Below are 27,346 nucleotides of genomic sequence, written 5' to 3' on the forward strand. Positions count from 1 at the left end.
AAGAGCACATGTCAAAGGTGTAACTCATGTTTGAAATGATATATTTTGTGTCCGTCTGCTCTCTGTCTTTCTGCAGTGTAAAGGAGGCATGTATCATCTTGTGTCTTAATGTGGGCTCTGCTATTCTGCTGAGGTCTCTCATAAAAGAGTCTGACATGACCAGAGACTGTGCAGGTACGGGAGACCCTCCACCAGAGTCGGCGCTGAACGAGCTCGGTGTTTACTGTTTGGCACCGTGTGACGTGTTGATTCTCCTCTCTCTGAGAACCTCGTGTCCTGGACAGTGGTATCCCTCCTGATTAGCACATTTTATTACTTTTTGTGGTCATTAGCATTTATGTTCCTCGTAGCTTTCAGTGTTGGTTATATGATGCTCAGTAAGTTTGTCATTATTCGTTCCATCCTTTTCTTTCATGGGGTATTTAATGGTTATGACATGAGATGACCCAAGTACACAACAACTGTATAAATAAACCCAAGTTGTGTAAAACAGTTCTTTTGTTGTTTTTGTGTGAGAAAGACACACACACACACACACACACACACACACACACACACAGTGTTTGCCCCCTTCCTCATTTCCTGTTTTTATTTTTGTATGTTTGTCACACTTGAATGTTTCAGATCAAACAAATGTAAATATTGGACAAACATAACACAAGTAAACACAAAGTGCTGTTTCTAAATGAAAGTGTTTATTATTAAAGAAAAGAAATCTGTGTTGCTCTCTCTTGTAACATAAATTAACTGCAGTGTATCACATCTTTGGAAAGCAGAGTTCAGTTTCTCTGACCACACCCACACCTGACCACACCCACCTGTTCTCAGTCAGCAGATCACTTAAATAGAGCCTGCCTGACAAAGTGGAGAAGACCAAAGGATCCCCAAAGCCATTTCTAAATCTGTGGGACTCCAGCGAACCGCAGTGAGAGTCATTCACCACGAATGGAAAAAACCTTCCCAGGAGTGGCTGCCGAGCCTAAGAGCACAGGGACAACTCGTCCAATAGATCACAAAACACCCCAGAACAACATCCACAGAACTGCAGGCCTCACTTGCCTCAGTTAAAGTCAGTGTTCATGGTTCCATCATAAGAAACATGTCCTGCATGGCAGAGCTCCAAGATAAAAACCACTGCTGAGCAACAGGAACATAAAGGCCATCCTGATGACCCCTGAGACCTTTGGGAAAATACTCTGTGGACTGAGGAGAAAACAGTTGAACTTTTTGGAAGGTGTGTGTCCCGTTACATCTGGGGTTAAAAATAACATTTCAGAAAAGGAGCATCATGCCAACAGTAAAATACGGTGGTGGTAGTGTGACGGCCTGATGCTGTTTTGTGGGAAATGGAGCCACAAATTCTGCCGTCGACCAAAACATCCTGAAGGAGAACGTCCCAACATCTGACTGTGACCTCAAGCTGAAGCGCACTTGTGTTCTGCAACAGGACAATGATCCAAACCACGGCAGTGAGTTCACCTCTGATTGGCTTAAGAAAAACAAAAATGAAGACTTTGGAGTGGCCTGGTCAAAGTCCTGAGCTGAATCCAACTGAGACGCTGGTGCAGGACCTTAAAAACACGGTTCATGCTCACAAACCCTCCAATGTGGCTGAATTACAACAATTCTGCAAATATGAGCGGACCCAGATTCCTCCACAGAGCTGTAAAAGACTCACTGCCAGTTATTACAAACACTGAGGGGCCCCACCAGGGGGCCATCACTTTTACACACACAGGGCCATGCAGGTTTGGATTTTTATTCCCCTTAAAATAAATGCATTCATTTAGAAACTGCATTTTGTGTTTACTTATGTTATCTTTGTCTAACATTTACATTTGGTAAATGGTAAATGGCCTGTATTTGTATAGCGCTTTACTAGTCCCTAAGGACCCCAAAGCGCTTTACATATCCAGACATCCACCCATTCACACACCGGTGATGGTAAGCTACATTGTAGCCACAGCCACCCTGGGGCGCACTGACAGAGGCGAGGCTGCCGGACACTGGCGCCACCGGGCCCTCTGACCACCACCAGTAGGCAACGGGTGAAGTGTCTTGCTCAAGGACACAATGACCAAGACTGTCCGAGCCGGGGCTCGAACCGGCAACCTCTCGATTACAAGGCGAACTCCCAACTCTTGAGCCACGATCGCCCCTTTATTTGATCTGAAACACTTTTGTTGTTTTTATTGGGCTAAATTAATTCTAGTTAATTCTTTGGTGTTTACTTTTTCACTTCTGTTCTTCCTCTCATGTCAGTTCTCCATAATCCATACTTGGACAATAACAACATATACTGCCAAAATATTAACGACAGAGGTTGCTAATTTTCTGTATCCAGATTCATTTGGAGATTTGAATAATGTAATATCTGAATGTAAGCTGTTAATCAATCTTCACAGGAAAGACGTGTGCAGTGAAAGGACATAGCTACGTCCATCTGTTACGTTTCGCCCTGTGGGCATGGATGAATGCAATAGTCACCCTGTTACTCTGCAGGTCAGTCTGAATGTGACAGCACAAGACCGTCTGCCCAACAACACCATGTTGCTGTGTATACCTGAGTGTGTTGGTGAACGTGCAGCAGAGTCACGTGAAGCAGTAGCGCCACCACCAAACATCTGAGTGAACTCTGTGGCAGACGTGTACACACACACACACACAGTATATTATTGCTTTGTGTCACTGTTATGTCCAAAGCTACGTTCTCATATCACACTGTGGTTCACTGTTGTGGTTTTATGGCCTCACTTCTATCTACACCAACCACCTAAAGAGCTCCAAAAACCTGCCTCATTATAAAAGGAGCTCAGACATTTAGACCCCACAGCTGACTCATCAGTCCTCAAACATACTTTCACAGAAAGGCTTTTCTAAAACATTTATATCCTGTATTTTTGTATCTTGTTCTGTAAGACATACCGTATTTTTATTATGTTTTGAAAGCAATACCGATCAGACGTAACATTGAGCTGTTATTTTGCTGCCACAACAGGACTCGACTAGACCGCTGAAGCTGTTGCATCTGGCACTAACATGTTACCAACAGATGTTTGAAGTCCTGCAAGCTGCAAAGTGAATGGGATTTGTTTGTCCAGCCCATCTCACAGATACTCTATTGGAGTTTGATGTGGGGAATTTGGATGCAGAATCAGTGCCTCAAACTCATCGTTATGCTCCTCAAACTGTTTCTGAACCATTTTTGCTTCATAACTTCCTTATTTTGCTGGGTCACCCCTCGCCTGGGGCTCTTCTCAGCTCTTCCCAGGAGGGTGGCACAGTTGCCCCTTTGGTGGTCCTCCTTGTGTCCTCGTACTCTGGGGCCTCTGGATCTCCTCCATACCTGCTTCATGCCCTGGGGGACGGGGCTATGGCTCCCCACACTCCCTAGCAGATCATTACATGGAGAAACCTTTTGAATACAAGCGTGCCGATCCACACAGGTGTTCACACGGGTTTTCACAGACACAAGCTACACCTTTCTTGGCTGCTACCTCAAAGCACATTGTGTGCTGTCGATCTTGCGTGCTGCACAATAACATGTAATATTTAGTATCAACTGTTAGCTAGTTTATTGTGATGGTGTCGTATTTATTATGTTGCTCTTTTTTGTTTGTTTTCTCTTCTGTTTTTTTTCTTCTCTCGACAGGTGATCCAGGTGTTTTTTTTTTCTTTTTTGGTTGTTTGCTTTTCTTCTTCTCCCCTCTGTTTTGTCTTTCTCTCCATCTCTCTCGTTCTTTCATTCTTTCTCCCTGTCCTATTCCCCAGTCATGTCTGTCCCGTCTGTAACAACTGAAAATAAAATAAATACATAATTATAATAAAGGTCAATCAAATGGACCAATATGGCAAGGCCATGATGATCCACTTGGTAAAGTAAATCCGCTTGGCATCTTTGTTGGCCTTCAGACAACAATTCTGATGGCTAAAGATCCAAACGGGACAGGCAAAAAACAAAAAAAATAACAGCCACATGGATGCAGAAGCCAAGGTTTCCAAGCATCACACCGCCTCTGTGAGCTTGCCATCTTTCCGTAGAGCATTCCGGTACGCTTCCACCAGGATGCAAACGAAAACCTGATTTATCAGACCAGGTCACCTTCTTCCATTGCTCCGTGACTGCATATGCAGCCTAATCTGCAGGAAACTACAATGCACTGTGTATTCTGACATCTTTCTATGAGAACTAACACTAAATGTTTCTGCAATTTGAGCGACAGAAGCTCGTCTGTTGGATTTGATCACAAATGCGAGCCTTCATTCCCCGCCTACATCAGTGAGCCTTGGCTGCAGACGACCCTGTCACTGCTGTTCCTTCTTGGACTAATTTAGATAGATAGATACCACTGCACACCAGTAATACACCGCAGACCACAGTTTTGGAGATGCTCTGACCCAGTCGTCAGCCATCTTTGGCCATTTTCCCTGCTTCTAACACATCACCTTTGAGGACAAAATGTTGACCCACCCACTAATAGGTGAAATGATGAAGAGATAACCAGTGCGATCCACTTCACCTGTCAGTGTTCATAATGGTATAAAGTTTATTAGTATTATTACCTACTGAGTGTTGCTGAGATGATCCACACTTCTTTCAGCTCTTAACTCAGTTGTTACCAGTCAGTAAAAAATCTTCCGTTTGTAGTTTAACACTGTAAGTGACACTAAGGTAACTAAGTACTTGTACTTAAGTGGAATTTTCTGTTATGTCTTGATGCTCAATCATCCAGGTAAGTGTTTGCCTGGATTTTTTAAAAACTTTTTACTTTTGAGATTTTTACACCAATGTTTGTACTTTCTTCTCCTAACATTTTCAAAATGGTTTCATTTCATGAGGTTTAACCCAAAACATACAGTTAGTCCATAGTTTACAGTGCTACACACGTACTTTCTGCGACAGGCAGGATTGGTGGACCCAAAGTGGAGACTCACAGAGGCGGAGAGTAAACTCAAACTGAGATTTAATGCTACACGGTAGAAAAACAGAAAACTAACTTAAACTGGAAACATTAAAAGGGCTTAAACAGGCAGAACACAGAGCATGACATGAGGGCGAGCGTGACTCAGACCAAAGGGCTAAAAAACACAGAGGGATAACGAGGTAATGGGACACAGGAGGAGAGCACAGTTGGGAGAAATGAGACCTAATGAGACAAGGGAAGCAAAACTAGAAACACTGACATGAGACACAGACTTTCAAAGTAAAACAGGAAACAGAAGAGACAGAGCAACACAGAGACAGAAACCAGAAGACTAAAAACTCCAACACTGAACCCCAAAGACTAGAAATGATTAAAAAAAAATGACAAAATCAAGTTCAATAATAATGCAAAACTCAACACACTGGGTCAACGACCAGGCAAAAGTTGATATTCTCATTTATTAATATTATTTTATTGTTATATTCATATAGCACAAGGTTCAGTTAGCTTTGAACAAAGACAGCTGGTAGAAAAATCCTTCAAACAGCTACTTTATACTTCGTACTTTGAGTACATTTCAGTACCTGTACTTTTTCACATTTAATTGGATTAAAGAAGCTGAATCAGTGCTTGAACTTTTACCCCATATTTTTAACACGCGTATCTGTACTTCTACTTCAGTAGAGGTATATGTGTGTATCAGAAGCTTTGTAGTAAATGAATAAGACAGGAGGTAACTATATAATCAATAATCAATTCACTCTTTAATCAATCTGCAATATTTCCTCTATTGTTTCGTGAAGTTGCTAAATGTTGGTGATATTCTGAGGTCTTTGAACATCATGCTGCTGATGGTCATGTGTGGATGTTTTTCAGTTTCAGAGGTGGTACAAAGTACAAATACTTCATTACTGTACTTAAGTAGAATTTTCAGGTAACTGGACTTAAGTATTTCTTTTCTGACAACTTTTTATTTTAACACCGATATGTGTACTTTCCACAGATTTCTGAAACAGGTCACTTTTGCTTTAAGACATTTGAGGGGAGATTTCACGTCTCTAGCTCGACTGGTAATCTGGCGTGCTCAGTGGGCCGATGCACTTGCAGGCTCATCGGTCAATATTATTACTTTTTTCTTAGTAGTTATATATTTTACACGTTATGGGCTGGTGTTGTGCAAAAATGAAGATCGTCTGTAAATGGTTGTAAATGACTTGCTGGCCTATAACACATATATCAAACATATCTCTTGTCAATTATTATTATTATCATTAAGTTATTTTAAGGCAGAAACAACATTTCTATCACACAGTTGAAGCTGCAGTCATTATTTGGCAAAGGGACTTTTATACATACAGTGGCTTGCAAAAGTATTCGCCCCCCTTGAACTTTCCCACATTTTGTCAGAATTACAGCCACAAACATGAATCAATGTTATTGGAATTCCTCGTGAAAGACCAATACAAAGTTGTGTACATGTGAGGAGTGGAACGAAAATCATACATGATTCCAAACATTTTTTACAAATAAATAAATAAGTTGATCTCTGACACATCCACTGGAGTATGAATGTTAGATCGAGAGCACTTGTGTAGAAAAAACATAGGAAAAAAGTGCTTGTATGAACGGCTAAATGAGGCAAGTTATGTAAAGCACTTTGAGTAAGAAAGCGCTATATAAGAATCAGTCCATTTACCATTCAGTATAAATAGTACAGGAGAGAGCGGGGATAGTTGTAACACTTCCAGTTTCTCCAATCAGGGCTAAGTTTCAAATCATGTGATTCAATCTGCACATGCCCAATTCAGTTCTTCTATCACATGTGAGAAATTAGCACCTTGTGGCAAACATGGACAATTTAAGAAGAGAAAAAGGGATTTGTAAGCCAAAAAGTAAGTTGTTTTTTTCTTTTTTCTTTTTTTTAAAACTTTATTTCATTTTCTAATAGCATTATCTGCTTTGCAGTTAAACTCGTCAAACTGAAATCCTGTTATACAGCAGCTGCACCAAAGAATATACCAGCTGGATTTCAGTGCTGTGGAATTTGGACAGTGACTCGATCCTAGGTCACAGATCGTCCTTCACCAACTGTCCATATGGACATTTCTCCAGCTGACCAACAATCTGCTCCTCTTGCTGCTCACCTCATCGGTCCTACAGCTGATGATGTGACCACTCCTCCAGATGCTCATATCTCCAGTCCTCTAACTGACCACCAAGCTGCTCCCTCATCAGGCTGTGATGAAAACCCACAGACCTACTTGCATTTTAACCCAGAAGAAGTGCGACCCTTACCAAAAGCTGGACCAAGAAAAAACCCTTTAACAGGAAGAAAAAGGAAACAAACAGCAATACTCACTGATCCAACGGTCAAGATGGTCCCTGAAGCAGACCAGAGATGGAGGTCTATAACAAGGTGAAACAGAAAAGAAGACGCTGTGCCAGAAACAAGGCAAATCCACTCCCACAAACTAAAAACAATCCAAGCTTTCAATGTCACCAAAGAAAAATCAGAAAATGAATAACACTGAACAGGACAACTCAGATTCCTCAGATGCTGATGAGAATTTCTGTATTGTGTGTGTGGAAAACTTCAATAACTCAAAGCCAAAAAAAGCTTGGGTTAAGTGCCTGAGCTGAGTGGACTCCTGAGGCCTGCACTCCAGGAGTGCCACACTCTGTCACCACTGTGATTCTCACACAAACACACACAGTTCAGCTAGTGAAGCTGATGCACAACTACATTGTTTTCAGCTTCATTATTATGATCAAATGTTAGTGCAAGAGTTGTAGGTTACAATGCCCACTGAGCCAATGAGGCCAAACTCAAGGAAGGGTTAACCAAAATTAATGAAATATTCAGTTGGTGAAAATTCAATAATTTGTCTTTTTTTGTTGGAATATGTTCAAAAGTTATATTTCTGCACTCTGCCACACACACCTATACACACATAGCTACATAAACTGTGATTTCAGGTGCTGAATAAAAAAGATTACATGTTAACATTTTGTCAGAACCTTCCTTTCATCTCACCCCAGGTATGTTACAAATATGGGGTTAATTGTAACATTTCACTCTTTGTGTTTGAGACCATACCAGCCCCAAGCTACAGACAGAAATGTCAGAAATGTTACAACTATCCCCGGGCTCCCCTACTGTCAGCGCAGAGAATGGAAAAGCCAAGACAACTCACACCTAACTCATGTTGTACATAACTGATTCAGGCTTAGGACATTCACTAGAATTAAAATTCAGATTGAAATAAAGTTTGTATTCATGTACTAATGTTATTTTATTATATTATTTTTGACACAAGGTTCAATTAGCTTTGTAAAAAAAATAGCTGGTACGAATGTCCTCAAAAGAGCTACTGTTACTTTCTTACTTTGAGTACATATCAGAGACTGTACTATTATTCTGGTAAAATTATTCTGGTAGGTAGTTTTACTGGGATCATTTTTAACACATTTTTAAATGACTGCCGGAACACAACAACAGTTGCCTCAAAGCCCTTTATATTATAAACTACAGACCCTACGATAATACAAAGGAAATGGGCGAAACCCCAACAATCATATGACCCCCTATGAGCAAGCACTTTGGCGACAGTGGGAAGGAAAAACTCCCTTTTAACAGGAAGAAACCTCCGGCAGAACCAGGCTCAGGACAGGACAAAAACACATTGTGGAAGAGAGCCAGAGATTAATAATAACTAATAATGACATGCAGAGAGGTGTATACGCGCATAGTGAATGAAGAAGAAGAAACACCCAGTGCATGATGGCAATCCCCCCGCCCCTCCCTGAGCCTGGTTCTGCTGGAGGTTTCTTCCTGTTAAAAGGGAGTTTTTCCTTCCCACTGTCGCCAAAGTGCTTGCTCATAGGGGGTCATATGATTGTTGGGTTTTTCTCTGTATGTATTATTGTACCTTACAATATAAAGCACCTTGGGGAGACTGTTGTTGTGATTTGGTGCTGTATAAATAAAACTGAATTGAACTGAATTTAAAGTTGAGTTCCGTCTCCTGCTGTGTCTGCTTTTGGGTCCGTTTACAAAACACACTGGCGTACCCCGCCATGACAGTTTGAAGCCTAATCCTAAAAGATAAGATGGGGCCTGATTATTTAAGACCTTGTATGTGAGAAGCAGGATTTTGAATTCTGGATTTAACAGGAAGCCAATGAAGGGAAGCCAAAACAGGAGAAATCTGCTCTCTCTTCCTAGTCCCGGTCAGGACTCTTGTTGCAGCATTTTGGATTAACTGAAGGCTTTTCAGGGAGTTTTTAGGACATCCTGATAGTAAAGAATTACAGTAGTCCAGCCTGGAAGTAATAAATGCATGAACTAGTTTTTCAGCATCACTCTGAGACAGGATATTTCTAACTTTAGAGATGTTGCGCAAATGGAAGAAAGCAGTCTGACATATTTGTTTAATATGTGCGTTGAAGGACATGTCCTGGTCAAAAATGACTCCAAGGTTCCTCACAGCATTACTGGAGGCCAAGGTAATGCCATCCAGAGTAAGAATCTGCTTAGATACCATATTTCTAAGATTTTCAGGGCCGAGTACAATAACCTCAGTTTGATCTGAATTAAGAAGCAGAATTCTGTAAACAGAATTGGTCCTAGCACTGAACCCTGTGGAACTCCATAATTAACCTCAGTCTGTGAAGAGGACTCTCCATTTACATGAACAAATTGGAGTCTCTGTATTATCACAGTGTTATTGAACATTTAAAGCACCTTGAAGTGATTCTTGTTTTGTGCTATATTAATGAAACTGAATTGAATTTAATCGATATAAATTTCCTCTTATCAAATATTAAGCATAACTTAGGCTTAGTGAATTCAGCTATGCTATAACCTTAAATCCAGAGTTGATGCTAGAAATAACATTGTGGTGTAACAGTTTTTGTCACAGAAGACTGTGATGTTCATGCAGTGCAGCTCTGTTCAATTCAATTCAATTCAATTCAATTTTATTTATAAAAAACGCCAAATCACAACAAAAGTTGCCTCAAGGCGCTTTATATTGTACAGTAGATCGCACAATAATAGATACAGAGAAAAACCCAACAATCATATGACCCCCTATGAGCAAGCACTTTGGTGACAGTGGGTTACAGACAACAGTTTTGTAGAAGAGCACTCAGTTCTGCCAAGCCTGGCCCATCCACTATATAATGTATATTATTAAAAAAACATTTTTGTCACATTTATATATGTATTTTTAAAAAACTGACAAACATTGGATAATTTTGAAACACTGTGTTTTATTATTTATTATTGTTTCATCCAAATCACAGCATAGATCACTATTAATGTTTGCCATTCTCCGCCCACCCTCCCTCTCTTTGATATAAATGTGTAAAGGGGAAACTGTCAGAGAGGGACCCTCACATGAACCATTCAGATTTGGAATAGGAGCACATCTGCACTCTCTGCTCTAAGACAGGATCTCCTTATCTGCAGGATGCCTGGAAACATCAGATCAGGTATTTCAGGAACAGAATTTTTCATAAAGGAGCTGAAAGGATGGACTGTATCTTTATCTGCATGTAATCCAATCGTCCCTATGTGTATGACTTTCATCTTACCTTAAATATAAAAAAAATACATCTACACTTTCAAAAGGTAGATTCTTAGTAATAGATTACATTCAGGTTGAGACTAATGTTTTGGATTTCCCTTTGGTCTCTCCTAGTCTCTGTGGTCTCGGTAGCTTTGTTGTGCTTGGTGTTCTGCAGTCAGCCGACCAGTCTGGATGCAGCCCCCCTCTGTACGAATGCCGAGGCTGGGTGTCACGTCCTCTCCCTGGCTAACCTGTTTGACCGGGTCATTCAACACTCAGCCAGAATGCACGGCATTTCAAATGACCTTCACTCTGAGTTTGTACGTTTCTTCATTGCAGTCGTCTGAAAATGCTTTTTAAACGATATTTAATAAACAAGCTTGATTGTGACATGAGGATATGATATCCTGACTGTCTGCAGATGCCTTTTAACTGAGACATTGTCAGGTTTACATTAAGTACTCAATCAAATACTGCATTATCAGTTTATTAGATACACGTACAGTCATTCTGTTAGAACAGTGGAATCCAACAGTCCTGATGAGACAGTTTTTCAGTCTAATTAAATGCTAGGATGAACTTTTTTACTCTTGACTGTGCTGTACGAGATGTTTTCACAGTTTGCCCACACTTGCTAACATAAATAAGCACAAATCTGTATCATGTATAGTCTGCTATGCTGTATACTGTTGAGATTTGGCACCATATAAAAATAAAACTATTGTTTTATTCTATTGTACAGACAGACACCAGTAAGGATACAGAGATAGCAAGACATCATATTAAGTCATTCATTACTTCTGTGCTCCAGCCAAGTTTGACATTTAGATGACATTTAACCTCTGACATTTCATTCATGTTTGTCCTCCCAGGAGCTTTACTTCCTGCCCAGTAAGAATCAGATTGGCCGGGTCAGTCGCAACTGTCACACGTCTAACATCCTCACCCCAAATGGAAAGGAGAACGCTCAGAGAATGGCGGTAAATTCAGCTTTTTCAAAGTTAATCCTTCTCAACTATGCACATCATATTTATATCTGGAGTCTTCTCATGTGTTTCAGTTTCTTTCCTTTGTTGCCATAAACAACATTATAGCTGTTTGAAACATTTTTTCCTTTCGAATTATAAAGAATTTTGTAAATTTGTCTCCCTTTGCTCTTTATGATATTAGAGTAACACTCAGTGGTACAAATCCCACTCTAGTCACACCCAGTTGCCATAATTTAAATGTATGTCACTACAGAGGGAGGAGCTGACGGAGGTGATTCTAAAGCTCCTGGTGGCATGGAGGGACCCTCTGTGGCATTTCCACCAGAGCATGACGCACTTCCACGACTTCATTGACTTCAGCTCCAATAAATCTCTTAAAATGAGTGATATGGTGCATGAGCTACGGAAAGGAGTACAGAAAGTAGTTGAGAAGGTACTGTGTGTGTGTGTGTGTGTGTGTGTGTGTGTGTGTGTGTCTGTGTGTCTGTGTGTCCAAAACATACACAGAGGAGGAAATAAATATTTGTCCCCCAAAGAAATGAGCAGTACACACTTTCAGTGGTAGTTTGAGTTTCTCTGTCAGCTCCATGTTAGATGATCCTTCCACACATTCGTTCTCATCAGAAGGATTCAGCTGGTCACCGACAAGCTTCAGACACTTTGTAGAACGGGGGTACTGTAGAGGCTTTTGTGTTTAGGGTCACCAATGATTAGCTTGATCACATTCAGAATACTTCATTAATCCATAAGGACATTAGATGGTTACAGTTGCTCAGTACAGTAACAGTAACAGACTCAACTATTCAAACAATACAATATGTTACAGATTTACAAATTTAAGAAATAGCACTAATATATAAAAATCACTCAATCATAAATATCAAGAATATTACAGAGGTGGAATGTATATGATTGACATTTGACTCTAACCTGTGAACTTTGTCATTTGCTATTTTACTGTAGAGCGTGTGCAAAAAGATGTAACAATTGCAGTGTTTACAGTGTGTTCAATGGAGGAGTTGTACAGAGATGGCCACAGGCAGGAATGACTTCCTGTGTCGATCAGTGGTGCATTATGGGTAATCTCAGCCTCTCACTGAGCATGCTCCTGTGGCTAGCCAGCACATTGTGGAGTGGGTGGGAGGTGTTATCCAATGTTGTCTTTATCTTGGACAATATTCGCTTCTTAGACACCACCCTAACCAGCTCCGTCCCCACAGCATTACTGGCCTTGTGATCAGTTTTAGTCTGTTGGCATCTGCGACCCTCAACCTGCTGTCCCAGCATGCATCAGCACAGAGGATAGCACTGACCACAACAGACTCATAGACAATCCTGAGCATTGTTCGACAGATGTTGAAGGACCTCATGCACTATTGCCCTAGCCTTGCCTCGAGATCGTTCTCCTTTTGTTATAGGGTGGCTGTAGCTCCCTATGGAGCTCAGGTGGCAGAGCAGGTCAGCCCCTAATCACAAGGTCGGTGGTTTGATCCCAAGCTGCCTCCTGGCTGCATGCCAAATATCTTTGGGCAAGATACTAACCCCATGTTTGCCTTGCCTCTGTCAGTAGCTACAATGTAGCACGCCATCACCAGTGTGTGGATGACTGAATGTAGTGTAAAGTGCTTTGGGGTCCTTAGGGACTAAGTAAAGCGCTATACAAATACAGGCCATTTACCATTTAATCACTGATGTGAGAACAGACTGACGGTGACCAGCAGATGTTCTCGTAGTATATTTAAGCCTGTCAAGGGCAGCAGGTGTTATGATGTTTCACACAGCTCTGTGTTCATGTTGGTGAGGTCAGATGTTCTGAGGTTCAGAGCTCGGGGATTGTATTCAGCAGTCTCCCCTTCATCGAATGCTTGCAAATTCCTAAGTTGTTTCCAATGAGACCTTTGTTGGATTTGACCCAATACTTGCTGCTCAGCAAGAAATCAAATACTTATTTTCCTGTAGTTAAAATGACAAATTCAACCAGGGCAGAAACAGAGACACACAGAGAGACAGCCATGGAGCTAGACAGAGGCACTGATGTGTGTGTACTAGAATATGCAGTTTAGATTGTCTATGTTTGTGTAGTACTTTGTTTTGTAATTTTTAACTTAAGTGGGTGAAGGAAACTAAATAAACACACAACAACATAAACAATTTGTCTTATCCATATGTTTTGTTCTTTTTACACCAGATGCAGATGTTGGGAATATTAAGTAACTCTGTCAGCAGCCTCATGTCTCCCGAGGCTTTCTTGGCATCAGGCAGTGCTGAGTGGCGCCTAATGAAAGACTACGAGCTCCTCTACTGTTTTCGCCGAGACTCCAACAAGGTCCAAAACTACCTGAAGATCCTGAAGTGTCGCATTGTTCCAGAGGATGGATGTTAAAAGCTAGAAACTCTTGACAAAGCTGAAGTTTTTGTTTTCTACTTATAGAGAATCAGAAACTACTTTTCATTCTCATCATGACTGCAGTGATACAACGACCGCCCAGTCTGTCAGAATGTTTTCCATCCTCAGAAAATGTTACATGACCACAGACAGGGTGCGATGAATGCACAGAATCACTAATTATTATAAGAGAAACCTGTAAATCGTCTGTTTCAATATATTATATAAATATTTCAAAATCATGTCTTTTTTTGTTGTTTCTACAGAAAAGATGCAGAAATACACTGAGGTCACATCATCACAGCATCATGACAAATACTAAAGATGTTCTGTCTTAATATATCTGAAACATTGTAACTAAATGTAAAAAACAAAGAACCAATCAGTAAAAGGCAATTAAGCCAAAAACATGACACCTAATGCATTTATTTATCGAGGGATAACAGACAATATTACGTATGTCTGATCATCTGAAGCAGATCGTTAAATCATTTTAAGAGAAGTTACTGATTTCAGTCTATGGGATGAAAAACATGTTGGTGGTTTCTCATGTTTATTTAAAAAAGAAGCATGTTTACATATATGATGATGATGATGACAGAACGGTTTTCCTGAAGCCGGCTGACCAATGAACTGGATTTGAAGATTTTATTTGAATGGGTCCAAATTTGTCATTATATCCCTTTTTTCTTGGCTCTGATATCAATGTTTACATGTTAGTGCCTGGACGTGACTGTTGTTACGACTCAGAATGATATAAAAAGAACTGAGCTGAGATTTCAGTCACATTCAAATCCTTCATTCACAATATTACGTGTGACATCACACATCATCTGACTCAGAAGCTGGAAGTAAACACTATGTTTTTATCTCCAAAATGATAAAATGACTGCGGCACAGCTAAGGGGAGGAGGAGCAGGTCATCTGCTGCTCTTTGATCCGTGGCTGCTCCCGTCTGCATGTGTGGGTTCTCTCCGGCTTCCTCCCACAGTCCAAACACATGCAGTTAGTGGGGTTAGCTTAACTGGTGATTCTTAACTGCCCACAGGTGTGGGTTAAGGTTAGGAGTGTGAGTGGTTGTCAGTCTCTGTGTGTTAGCCCTGTGACCTGTCCAGGGTGTAGCCTTGCCCTGTGATAGGCTTCAGGCCCTCATCATCCTGATAAAAATAGAATGGATGGAAGAACCGTTCCATTTAACATTAACCAAAAGCAAGAAAAACATCCTCACACATACATGTAATAGCTCAAAACAAAGAAATTTCTAGAAATCAGAAACAAGCAAAGAGCTCGATAAAGCCTCAATGAGAGAAATCCTGACCTTATGGCAGTACAGTCAGAGCACGTTAGGATAGGCAGCTCCACCCGTGGGATTCGGAGGAGCAGGAAATATGCATCATTGATGTGCAGCTGACAAATGTGCAGCAGCTGTGTGATGCTGTCAGCGTGGAAGCTTTCCAGCAGTTTGCTACAAACTGGGCTGTTCTGAAAAAAAGAGCAGGACTGGAAGGAAAACTTTAGATTTGGTAACTTCTGTCTAAGATGAACTTATTAAATTGTTAAATAGTGTCTTACTTTGTTTCCATGAAATCTTTTAAAATACCCCAAATGTCCAGGTAGAGCTTACCTTTGACTACACACTACTCTAATATCCTTCTGTGCCACGGCCACGACACTGTTGTGGTTTCGTGCTGTATGAATAGAACTGAACTGCAGTGAAGCTCACGGCTACAGTCCAACAGCAGATAAGCAAAACTGGAGAGCTGTGACCACAGAAACAAGTGGGGCAAAGAAAACTTCAACCCCAAGTGGAAGTGGAAGAATTCATGTCTCCAACTGAGATTTATAGAGAGTATGGGTTGTTGTGCATGTTTGGGTAAACACTTTGGGCGTTTCCATGGGGAGCAATCAGCAGAAGAAAGCTGAAAGGATGAATATCTTGATGGATGCTCAGGAAATCAGAGAAAGATCATCCTGTTTGTGTGGACGTTGGCTTTTCAGTGGGATAAGGATGAAACAAATTCTTGTCTCCCTCCTGAGAGCCTCGGTGTGTCAGTGCACTGGTCTGTTGTGGACCACTTTAAGCCCTGGCTCTGTTTGTAGAAGAACACTTCATGACCTTTCACCTCACCTGTCAGCTTCACAAACTGTTGAAAGCAGAAATCATATTAAAGTCATGCTACAAGTCTGTGAGAAGCAGTAATCTGTATGCTGATCTAAGTTTCAACTACAGGAGGCTGAACGAAACACGTGTGCGCGCTCATCCTGTTCTGTGGTCCAGAGATTGGGACCAAGACTGTTTTAACCATTTGACACGACAACAACCTCTGGGCAGCACAGTGGCAAGAAGCAAGAAGGTCCTGAGTTCGAGTCCACCATCAGGCTGTGGTCTTTCTGAGTGGATACTGTCAGGCATTTTTCGTGTGTGTGTTATAAACACACACTTTGTAAAACTTGGATACAGCTACTTGCAATTTTCATTATTAACTATACAAGAATTCCTCAGGTACATACTCTATATAGATTAGCATAACTGACATAACCAAGTATTCAGTCTTAGTTTTGCTTACAAATGTTTGCTATTAAACTACAGCAAAGAGAACAAATGTGACGACAAACGTGCCTGAAGTCAGTTTGAACAAGGAGTCAGAAACACACGTTTAATAAGCTTGTTGAGTAAAAAACAGAAAATAACATCGCACTGAGACCATGCTTCGTATGTTGTTTGGAAAACACGTCATGATGCAGCTGCTATGGTGACGACCTCTGACCTTCCAGTGCCCTGTTCTACACAGGAAAGATGAATGGAGCCATCGCTGCAACATAAAGAAGAAATATATACATGTTTGCAACAACATCACAATCACATCACGTGACACTTGATGTTACCCAGGAAGGAAATACCTTTTCATGGTCACCACAGTGTCAATGCTGTGAGCCTCCTCTGTGGGCTGAAGGTCCCTAAAAACAATCTGTGACAAACACAAACACATAAGCAGGAAGCTGACAATGATTCTAATAATAATAATAACAATAATAATAACAATGATGATAATGATTTTCTCTGGCTTATCCATCCTGGATCACAGGGGCAATCAATCAATCAATCAATCAATTTCTTTATTGTCCCACAAGGGGAAATTAGGCAGCAGCCTAAGCAGAGAAACCTTCAAGCAGCCGAGACCTAATCTCTCCGGAGTGTCGTGGGTCTGCACTGCAGGGCCCAGCACACGTCACCCATCACTAATGTTATGCCCGTCCAGACATTCTAGTCCAAACTACCACAACCGGCTTCTTCTGATGTGGAGAAGTAGCAGCTCCACTCCGAGCTCCTCTCGAGTCCTTCACCCCGTGTGCAGGTCAGCCGCCCTCCACACAAAGTTCACGTGTTGTTCTTTCGGTCCTAAAGCTCGTCACCACAGTGAGGGTGGGAACAAATACCTGTCATAACATCATGAACACCTGCCTATTAATATGTTGGTCCCCCTTTTTCTGCCAACGCACTCAGAAGCGTTGAAGCGTGGACTCCACTCGAAGGCACCTAGCCCTGTTAGCTGCGAGGTTCTGGTCCTTCATGGATCCACAGAGTTTCTCCACCGGTTGCTTTATTGGATGGTGATCTGAGGAATTTACAGGCCAAGCCTAAAACTCGGGAACACCTCAGAGAAAACATTTCCCTGAAAGGGTTTATATGGTCTGTGAGAATGCTGAGGTACTATGTGCCAAAGTAACATCTACATGGACGGTAGGACCCAAAATTTCCCAGGAGAACATTGGCCAAGTCATCAACTCTGGCTTGCTTTCTTCCCATAGTGCACCTGGTCTTGTCCAGGTAAGTGACAACATGGGGCATCTGTTCTAGGAGACACTTCACCATCAGTGCTGAGACGAGCACGAGGCCGAGTCCACGGAGAGGACGGTGTCTCTGCTTAGACTTTAGACTAGTTTTTTCCTTCTCATATTATCGGAGTACAAACATGTTCAGATGAAGCTCACTAACTGCTGCAGGAAGCCTCGGCTCAGCAACAAGGTGCAGACGCTTAACATCAGCTTAACAAGCATACTTTCACCTTAATGTCCTCCATTGTTGTGTTTGTGTCGCAAACAAATGACATCACCGGACTTTTGGCCAAGTTGCTAAAATGCAAACACATCCCAACATGGTTCCCAGCTTGTTTGTGACATTTTTCTAAACCAGTTCATAAACTGTGACTTGTACCAGCAGGTACACAGGAAGTAAAAGCAGCAGACGTCTGATGCCTTGTTTGTGCTTACCTTGGACAGCTTCTCCGGCTGCTCTGTGATGCATCGCTGGTAAATCTCCAAACACAGGGAGGACAGTTTTCCGTCCCCCCTGAGGATGTGATGTCTGTGGGCAGGGAGGGGTGTGCCCACAGGAAGGAGAACCGTGAACATCTCAGCTCCAGACTCATCCATCTCCTCCAAAAGTCAGACAGAAGCAGTTAGAAATGTATTACAGTATTAAAGAATGATTTTATGTACAAATATATAAGTAGTGTACAAAGACTAGCTCTGCAGAGCTGAAACATTTACGTTCATGTGCATGCAACAAAGACTGCTATTTGTAAATTATGTGCAACATAAGATGAATGTTTCTCTGAGGTCTCAGTACTTTTACTAGTACGTCAATGGAAGACACATCCACTGTGACAGAGTCTTCCTCTGGGGTAAGGCCATCTCTGCCAACCAGCAGACCCGCCTCCAGGGCTGCACCCACAGCGATGACCTCGTCAGGAGGTGCCGAGTTGAGAAGCTCCACATCCGGAAACATTTCACGGATCATCTGCTGCAGACGAGGAATTCTGGCCGAGCCGCCGCAAAGAACCACCTACAACACAGACTCATGGCAGCGATCGAGGAGCGGCTTTTTTATTTAACATACAGCTATGCCATCATTCATGCATCAGTAAAGACCTGCACACCGTACCTTGCTAATGCTGTGAGGTGTAAGACCCGCCTCCTCGAGGACGGCTTTGATTGGCTGGATGCTTTTGTTGAAGAGTGAAGAGCAGAGCAGCTCAAATCGAGCTCTAAAAGTAATAACGCAGAGAGGTGGTCACTAAGGACAAAAATATCTCACAGTTATCAGAATAATGTGTGTTTGTAAAAGACATTTAACAAACAAATTTTGTTGCTCAATTTATTTCATTTAGTTTTTATTCGTTAGCTTTATGGTTTCAAACGTTTATCTCAAATGTTTCGGTCCACATCCAGCTTTAGCTCAGGCTCAGCTAACGATAATATTGATATTCAGTTTTCTTACAATCTGTGTGTCGACACAATAGCTCACCTGGAGACGCTGCACTCAAAGTCGATACCATCATGAAGGGAGTCAACGAAGCAGTTGGCTGAACCCAGGGAGGACAGGGAGTGCTTGGCCATCTCTGCACCATTCATCAGCTTCAACATAGCCCGAGGATTAGAGCTCACATCGTGCTTAAACGTGCTGTACAACACACAGACACAGACACACACACACACACACACACACACACACACACACACACACACACACACACACACACAGAGTGAGGGCAGCTACACAGACTCAAACATACAGAAAAATCTTTAAGATGTTGCCCAGAAGTGTGTTCGTCTTTTGCTTTTATCCTTCTTAGTAAATCGTTCAAACTTTGATGTTCGGTTGGTACCGTTTGAATTCTGAGGCGAGGTGCTGCGCTAAGGCCTGAGTGAAAGCCTCTCCTCCGATGCTGTGGTCAGTGTGAGTGCTGCGACACAGGAACATTCCTCCATTGACCTGCAGCACTGTCACGCTCAGGGACGTCCCACCGAGCTTGTAGACGAGGACGTGACTGTGGAGACAGAACAGATCGTTAAAGGACAACAAGGTGTAAAAGTGGAAAATTCATTCAAATGGTGACTGCTCTGTCTGCTGGTAGCTGACACACACACACACACACACACACACACACACACACACGCGCACACAGACACAGCAAATCTGAAAATGTGACATCAGCAGACAGCCCCGATTGGCTAGTCAGTGGCGTCACTCGATGAGTAATGAAAGCGTCTCCTTCATGAGACCACGCCGTGGTCCCAGAGTCTGACTTTAAAAAGAGCCACACACTGAGCAGCAGGCCTAACGTGTCCTCCACTGATGTTGTTGTGTTTGTATTGCATACAAATGACATCAGTGGACTTTGGACTGGGTTGCTATAACGACCCCTGGACATCAGTGGTACAGGAAAACGTCTGTAATCGAGTGGAGTTGAGCAGGTATCAGTGGAAGAGGTCGAGCAGAACTCCCACAATGATTTTAGATGCTCAGGTTTTCTTTAAACATGTTGTTGGATAAAGTTTTTTCCAAACCTAAACACATTCACATCTGCACTGTGGATCAGGCTCGGATCAGCAGGAGCGTCGATCCCTGCTTGCCAACACAGGTTATAAAGGACCCCAAGCTAATGTTAGGCTGAGAGATACCAGCTGATTCTACCAGTTCGATCAGGTGGTAGAAGTAATGCCAGTCCCATCCTCCTTAGATGCCTTTAGGAGAGTTCATGCAGTTTCGGGTACACACCGACCACGTCAGTTTTAAACCAATGACCATAATGAAATCTGAGGTGTTCCTTTCCTCAAACACACCTCTTCCCTGACGGCGACTCCTGTCCGATGTTATAGGCCAGCAAAGCAGCAGCAGGCTCGTGGATTAGCCTCAGGACATTGAACCCTGCAGCTTCAGCTGCGTTCCTGAATGAAACAGAGAAGGTGGCAGACGATTAAAAACACAAACTGAAATAATAAATATTTTCAAAGTGACATAAAAAAGGCCAGATTGTTACAGGTAGTACCTACCTAAGAGCACGCTTCTGAGCATGTGCAAACTCTGAGGGAACAGTAATGACAGCATCGCTTACATCCGACCCTCCCAGAGCTGACTGAGCCGTTTCTGTGAAAACAGGAATAATCAGTCAGGTGATAACTTTATTTACAGAAAAACTGAATACCCATAATTCATTTCTGAGGCTTTACATATCAGGTCATTACAAAAATCTCATCCTTCTGAAGTGAAACACAAGCTCACATGACAAACACCAGGATATTATTACAGTACTGCTCAGTTCACTGAGGTCTGAGTCCACTTTCAGTCAGTGTGTAATAGATGAGCATCGTTCTTTTGCATGACCCAGTTTTGCCTTTAGGCTTTAGCTGTTGGACAGATGTCAGTCAATTAGAGAGTTTTAAAAAGTATCAAATGTCCAATGAGGACGATTTGATCGTGGGAAATCAGAGGACCACATGTTGTGAGAAGCTGACAATGTTTGCCCCAGTAATAATATTTAAAAATATATAAACTGTAAAAACAAAAATGTGTTTGTATGAAGCTTATATGAAGTGTTTTTTAAATTCTCCATGTTTTTCCTTTTGTTGCCTCAGGGCGGTGTTGTGCGATAACGAGTACTTGTTGAGTAAGACTTTGCCAACAGCAGCGGTGTCCAACTCCAGGCCTCGAGGGCCGGTGTCCTGCAGGTTTTAGACATGTCCGTGATCCAACACAGCTGATTTAAACGGCCAAATGACCTCCTCAACATGTCTTGAAGTTCTCCAGAGGCCTGGTAATGAACTAATCATGTGATTCAGGTGTGTTGACCCAGGGTGAGATCTGAAACCTGCAGAACACCGGCCCTCGAGGCCTGGAGTTGGCCACCGCTGCTGCAGAAAGCCTGGAGGACCATCACTAAAGACCACATAAAAAATAATAATAAATCTACAAGAAACTTTGGCTCCTTGGAACTAATGAAGAACATTTTCACACTAACAGATGTGTTTACCTTTCATTTTCTGGAAGATGAGTTTTGCGACATCTTCTGGAGCAACATACTTTGGCTGCTGTCCTGATGTGATCTCATAAAAAGGTTTGTTTTCTCTGCTGACAACCTAAACACACAAAACATCCTCAGACTCAACAAAACCAAACTCAGTGTGTTTTTGTCCTGTTATCACAGATCGTTTCAGAGAAACTCTCTCACAGACCATAAACTGGCATTTTCAGGAAGTTAAAATCTCAGCATGTGTGCTGCTAAAGGCAGCTTTTAAAAAACTAATAATGATAATATAATGGAATAGTACTTCTCAGTGTAAGTAATGCCAATGTGTAGTTAGAATTATGTGTAAAATGTAAATAAGAAAACAAACTGCAGTTATCTGTAAATCGTTTACAGTAAATCCTTTTTCCTCTAAGTGGTCACAGTCTGTAAACCATATTTTACAGACCATACGACTGAAAATATATCCCTACAGAACAATTCATTCATTATCTACTGAATCCAACATCAGAGGGATCCACGAGTAAGACACGTCAATACGATTCAGTCCTGATGAGCTCATCAGTGATAGCCACAGCAGCGTGCCTCGTCCTGTGTGGCTGAAAAACATGTGAAAGTTTATTATCAAATCTAAACCGTTAAATCTACCTGGGATTTAAGGATTTATTCAGGAGGGAGAAGTCTGAGACAGGGCTGTTTAACATTAATGGATCATCACCTTTAAATAAAAGAAGACCTGAGGCAACTTTTTAAAATTGTGAGAACAGAAAAAGTGTTAAAAATGAGACGAGCTGGCTCAGCACCGTCTCCTGCCATCTGTAAAACTCCAGGATCCAAACTGTGTGGATCTCCTGACTTTTGGTCTGCAGGGTCTTTCGGAGGGTTTAGATTCAGTTATTTGGACATCTGTGAAGAAACCTACCTGACATTTGGTCTCCGTTCTGTGTCTTTGTATCTCTGGGTCATCAAAGCTTTTCAGTCAGAGAGAGTAAAAAACGCACACACAGTTATGAGTTGCTGTCCACAGGATGTCATGGATAATAAATAATAACACTACACTTGTTCCGTCCTCGCTCGGCTACAAATATCACAGCATGAGCAAAATGTTGTCAGAAATTTAACTTTTGTCATTTCTGTCTCAAAAACATTACTTTTCTTTTCTACTGGAGCTCACTGAGTAACTACTACATGGGCTCTGCTCAAAGCCAACCTCTCATATGTAACAGCAGATGGTCTGTCTCAGGTGTTTGACTGGATGTAGCAGAGAGTACAGGAGCCTCCATATTCCTGCCACAGTGTTAATTGTTTTTCCCAGAGGAGAAACCAGACTGATGTCCACGTGTGATGATACAATCAATCCGAACAAGCACCATCATCATTTTCTATGTTAGAGCTGCATAATGTTGCTTTTACACATTTTCTCCCAGTTATTTAATTAAATTAAGTAAAGTGAGTTATTAATAATTAATAACACTGCATATCCTGTAGGTTTCACATTTGTAAAGAAAACATCATCAGCTGTGTCACCTTCTCCCGAGCACTTGTTTCACTTTGATGACCGTACTGGCAGCGTTGCGGACCCGTCCCTGTTTTGCCGCTATACCTACAATCTGCAGAAGAGGTCAGAGGTTAAAAGGCTGCCATAGGCTGCTGCAGTAGATATCTCACATGTACAGGAAGCAGCCGTCAGTAATGTAAGAATAATTCTGCACCTCAATGCAAAAAATCATCTTCTACAAGTTCCAAAACATAAAACCCCCCAAAAAGCAAACAGCAGACAGATCTATACTAGACACTATAAGGTGATATGACAAGAATATTACCACAGAAACATGTGACCTGTGATAACAGACGAACTTCTCAGTTACTTTTAATACTGCAAATATTTTAGCAATATTTTTTATTGATGTGGTCATCAACATTTCTTCTATACAGATATTGTGCAAAGCCAATATGATGCTTAGTGCTAACAGGAAAGACTGAGTGCATGAGTCAGGCACAAACCCAATTTAAAGAGAAGTGAAGCCAAAGTCGTACCTGTTCAGTGTCTCTGTAGCCCACCACAGTTGGAGTTACTCTGTCTCCTGCATCGTTAGCCACCACATCAGCCCGTCCATCCTAAACAACACAAACACACAGCATACATTCAGAAGCACTTAAATATATACTTTGCTCAAAACTCTTGGATATTCAGATGCATCAGCAGCTGATTTCCAGGCTCACTTATTCACATATATTTCATGTATGAATCTAAGCTGCAGAGATGACTGAAGTCAGCTTGGTCCAAGGAACCTTGACTACATGGCATAAGACTGTTGTTTGACTGGAGTGGAAAGACGTAACTGGTTTTACTGTTGAATTACTTGAAAAACCCCAAATTAACATGCAGCATAAATATGAACTGAGCCTTAATAATCAGAGAGTCACGACAGGTTTTGTGTAATCGTGAGATGAAACGAGACAAGAGGCTGTTCAGCCTCCTCAAAGTAATATGTAATTAAGGTTTGTGGAAGTTGACGCATTTTACTTAGTTTGCCATTACAGGAACGCAGCAATGATGCAGCTGCAAACAGCCTGTTAGACTCCAACATTTTCATTTTTTAGATTCAAGTTTCCTAAAATGTGAAACTTCTAAAACTTGCTTGGATTTAAGACCCAACATGCTGAAAGGCTGCAGTGGCCTGGGTGCAGTTTCTGTGTTCCTTTGTGCACTTTGTAATAGGTTAAGGCTGTTGTATAAAAAAGGGTAGCTGGATAGTTTTTACAGTAACAAGTATGCAGGCCAAGCGTCAGCCTGTCAGCACCTTTAGTCTGAATCTTCTTTTTCCAGGGTGGAAAAAGTGGACAAAGTAATCTCTAATGACTTTAAAAAGCAAAGACTGGGAGCACAAGTCTGAACTTACACTATACTGCCAAAGTATTCACTCGTCTGCCTTTACACACATATGAACTTGAGTGACGCTGCATTGTTAATCTTTCTAAAGTTTAATATGACGTTTGCAGCTGTGACAGTTTCAACCAGGGATCTACATGATTACTCACCGTCAGTAGTGATGTCACTAGTCGGTACCAGAAGTACTAGTCAATAATAATTATAAGAAGAAGAAGAAGAAGAATTTAATTCTTTTACCTTTATTGATACCCAAATGTTGTGTCCTAAATGTTATGCTGCCACCTGCCACCAGATGGCGCATCGTTGTTGAGAAATGCCATAAACCTGTTAATCTTGATCTGATCTTTTTGTTCACACTATTATTTTTGGTTCTTTTAAAAAGCAAAAAATTATATTGCAGATACAAGCGGCGAAAAGTTAGTTTTCTCTGAAAGGTGGAGGGGCTCTCCCTGAGCGATGGAGTTCAGTCATTCAGGGGCTCAGAGGACAGCTGGTCCTTCTCCACATCAGTTTATAGGAATCACTCTACTATGTACCTCAGCATCCACACAGCTGTGTGGTTTTATGTACACAAAAGCTGAAATATAAACATTAATCTCCACTAATATTTAGTTCAAGTTTCCTTAGCAAGCTCCACTTTGACCATCATCAAGTTTCTGTCCACATATTTGACCCTTTTTCTTGGAGGTTCACTTAAATCACGTGGTGTAGCCCACCCTGCAGTCCACACTATAAGGTTGGGGGCGGGGCTTTGGGAAGGCCATCCAGGAGTTTAAGGTTATCTCTAAATCATGTTGGGGTGGAGCTGGACTCTAAAGGTGGTGTCAGAGGTGGATGTTGTCCAAGTACAATACTGGACAACTCAGTTTTCTCATGTGTTTGGCATCGTTCTCCTATCGCAGCACCAAACTGTGTCCCAGTTTAAAATGCTTAGTTATTAATCTGAGATGAAGAATCTGGATATAATCCTCTTTCCTTATTTTACCCACGTACTGAACTAACTTAAACAATTCATTGACTTATATCCACTTTGCCAGCAGCTTATCGAGCACCGCCATCCTTCAGGACATTTAAGATCAAATATTCACATTAAAAACAAGATGTGAGGTTTCATGAAGCGATACTCACCTTAAATATCGCCACACAAGCGGATGTATAACCGAAATGAACCCCAATCGCCGACATGCCGCAAGCCCTCAGCTCAAAAGACCGACAAACATGGATCCGGTTCACCTCACCTTTGAACCGGAAGAATTTCCTCTTGGAGTAGTTCAAAACAAAAGCATGTAGTTTTTCTGGAGTACAGATATTTATTTTTGTTTTACTCTAATATCCTTGTTTGTATTCATGATTTGTTTTGCAGGTAACTTTGTGGCTGTATGATTGTAGTTACCTACTAACCAGTCACATCTTTAAAGAAACAGCGACAAACAACAAACGACCGTTTCAGTTTGATGTACGTGAAACTGAAACAAATCAAATGTGCATGGCTGACACTCTTTGATTCTCCTTTTGCACTAATTCTGTAGATATTCTGCTTTTATTACCGGTATTTGTAAACATATTTCAGACTATAACTAAGTACGTGTGTCAATTGTGTTTTTGTGACAGGCTGCTTAAAGCCTCCACATCTGCTCAAGACCACTTCAAAAATACAGAAAAGTTCCAAGTGCTTTCATATGTTGGTAGTGTGTTTTCTTTAATTAGCCAGAATAAATGGCTCGCTTTTTGATTCCTTGTCTGTTTTTCGGTCCACAAATTAACACACATGACAAAACCTCTCTACTTCAATTATATCTGCATTATTTCAGTTGAAATCTACTGTATCACTGTCCAAAATATCTATGGAACTAATTTTAGTATCTGGTACGTGACTAAGTCATTATGCTGGGAAGTACCCAAAATAGACTGAAACTAGTTGAGGGCGGAGCCTGATGCATAAAGATTTATATCTGTTAATAAAAGGACACTGTTGTTAAGAGAATACAAAGCATTTATGTACAAAGTAAATAAACCTCCGTGCCAGGCACGGCAAGAAGGTCCTGAGTTCAATTCCGCCATCAGGCCGGGGTCTTTCTGTGTGGAGTTTGCATGTTCTCCCCGTGTTTGCGTGGGTTCTCTCCGGGTACTCCGGCTTCCTCCCACCGTCCAAAGACATGCAGCTTGTGGGGATAGGTTAATTGGATAATGCAAATTGCCACTAGGTGTAAATGCGCGAGTGAATGTGAGTGTGAATGGTTGTCTGTCCCTGTATGTTAGCCCTGCGACAGACTGGCGACCTGTCCAGGGCGTACCCCGCCTCTCGCCCTATGACAGCTGGGATAGGCTCCAGCGCCCCCGCGACCCTGAAAAGGATAAGCGGAAGCGAATGGATGGATGGATGGATAAATAAACCTCTCTGTCATCCTATTTATAAGGTTATGTGTTAGAATGGCCTGCTTGACTGAGCAACAGTGATATCAGTCTGCAGTCTTGTCCTGAGGAAACGATTAACTCTATAAACTGGGCCCTACTGACTGAGGTCATGAATATCACCACTGTTGTTTACAGCTGAACAGTGGCTGCTATTGTTCCTGCTGAGGTAAAAATATGAGACGATGTGGACAGATTATGGGAACACTTGAAGTTCTAGACTATCAGCACCACTAGTTTAACTGAGAACATCGTCCCAATTTCATCCAAATTTGCACCCAAAAGAGAGACTGACAGATTGTGGACAGTCTCTGCAACATCATGAATGGACTGTAGCTGAATCAGGAAACACAGACCCAA

General features: G+C 41.7%; 3 protein-coding genes across 4 annotated transcripts in view; 2 read left to right on the forward strand and 1 right to left on the reverse strand.

The window, feature by feature from the left end:
- Window positions 1–492, forward strand: part of rint1 (RAD50 interactor 1) — a 29,451-nt gene extending 28,959 nt beyond the window's left edge. Inside the window, exon 15 of the mRNA XM_003455658.5 lies at window positions 77–492. Coding sequence (XP_003455706.1) covers window positions 77–299 — 223 coding nt within the window. The 3' untranslated portion in view covers window positions 300–492. The remainder of the gene's footprint in view (window positions 1–76) is intronic.
- A 1,763-nt stretch (window positions 493–2,255) lies between these two features.
- On the forward strand, window positions 2,256–14,112 carry prl2 (prolactin 2). 2 transcript variants are annotated; one of them, XM_025899323.1, is made up of 6 exons: window positions 2,256–2,502; window positions 10,300–10,421; window positions 10,631–10,818; window positions 11,371–11,478; window positions 11,741–11,920; window positions 13,676–14,112. In XM_025899323.1, the coding sequence occupies exons 2-6, from the start codon at window positions 10,400–10,402 to the stop codon at window positions 13,868–13,870; spliced, it is 693 nt and encodes a 230-aa protein (XP_025755108.1). In that variant the 5' UTR covers window positions 2,256–2,502; window positions 10,300–10,399; the 3' UTR covers window positions 13,871–14,112.
- Window positions 14,113–16,499: 2,387 nt separating this feature from the next.
- hspa14 (heat shock protein 14) lies at window positions 16,500–25,852 on the reverse strand. The gene is made up of 14 exons (XM_003455637.5): window positions 25,703–25,852; window positions 23,719–23,799; window positions 23,209–23,291; window positions 22,604–22,652; window positions 21,688–21,793; window positions 20,711–20,804; window positions 20,501–20,605; window positions 19,543–19,704; window positions 19,182–19,337; window positions 18,819–18,921; window positions 18,504–18,719; window positions 18,146–18,310; window positions 16,775–16,842; window positions 16,500–16,686 (listed from the first exon to the last, which is right to left on the reverse strand). Exons 1-14 carry the CDS (start codon window positions 25,757–25,759, stop codon window positions 16,608–16,610), a joined length of 1,524 nt encoding a protein of 507 aa, XP_003455685.1. The 5' UTR covers window positions 25,760–25,852; the 3' UTR covers window positions 16,500–16,607.
- Between the last annotated feature and the right edge of the window lie 1,494 nt (window positions 25,853–27,346).

This window comes from Oreochromis niloticus, linkage group LG17 (genome assembly GCF_001858045.2).
Source record: "Oreochromis niloticus isolate F11D_XX linkage group LG17, O_niloticus_UMD_NMBU, whole genome shotgun sequence".
NCBI lineage: Eukaryota > Metazoa > Chordata > Actinopteri > Cichliformes > Cichlidae > Oreochromis > Oreochromis niloticus.

Bases quoted from the DNA above. Each gene is read 5' to 3' on its own strand.
- hspa14 (XM_003455637.5), bottom strand. From the start codon at position 25,759: ATGTCGGCGATTGGGGTTCATTTCGGTTATACATCCGCTTGTGTGGCG. The intron at 23,800-25,702 runs GTGAGTATCGCT...TGTGTTGTTTAG, and splicing joins CTTGTGTGGCGATATTTAAG to GATGGACGGGCTGATGTGGT. The intron at 22,653-23,208 runs GTGACACAGCTG...CTGACTGAAAAG, and splicing joins AAACAAGTGCTCGGGAGAAG to CTTTGATGACCCAGAGATAC.
- prl2 (XM_025899323.1), top strand. From the start codon at position 10,400: ATGCCTGGAAACATCAGATCAG. The intron at 10,422-10,630 runs GTATTTCAGGAA...GGTCTCTCCTAG, and splicing joins GCCTGGAAACATCAGATCAG to TCTCTGTGGTCTCGGTAGCT. The intron at 11,479-11,740 runs GTAAATTCAGCT...ATGTCACTACAG, and splicing joins AGAACGCTCAGAGAATGGCG to AGGGAGGAGCTGACGGAGGT.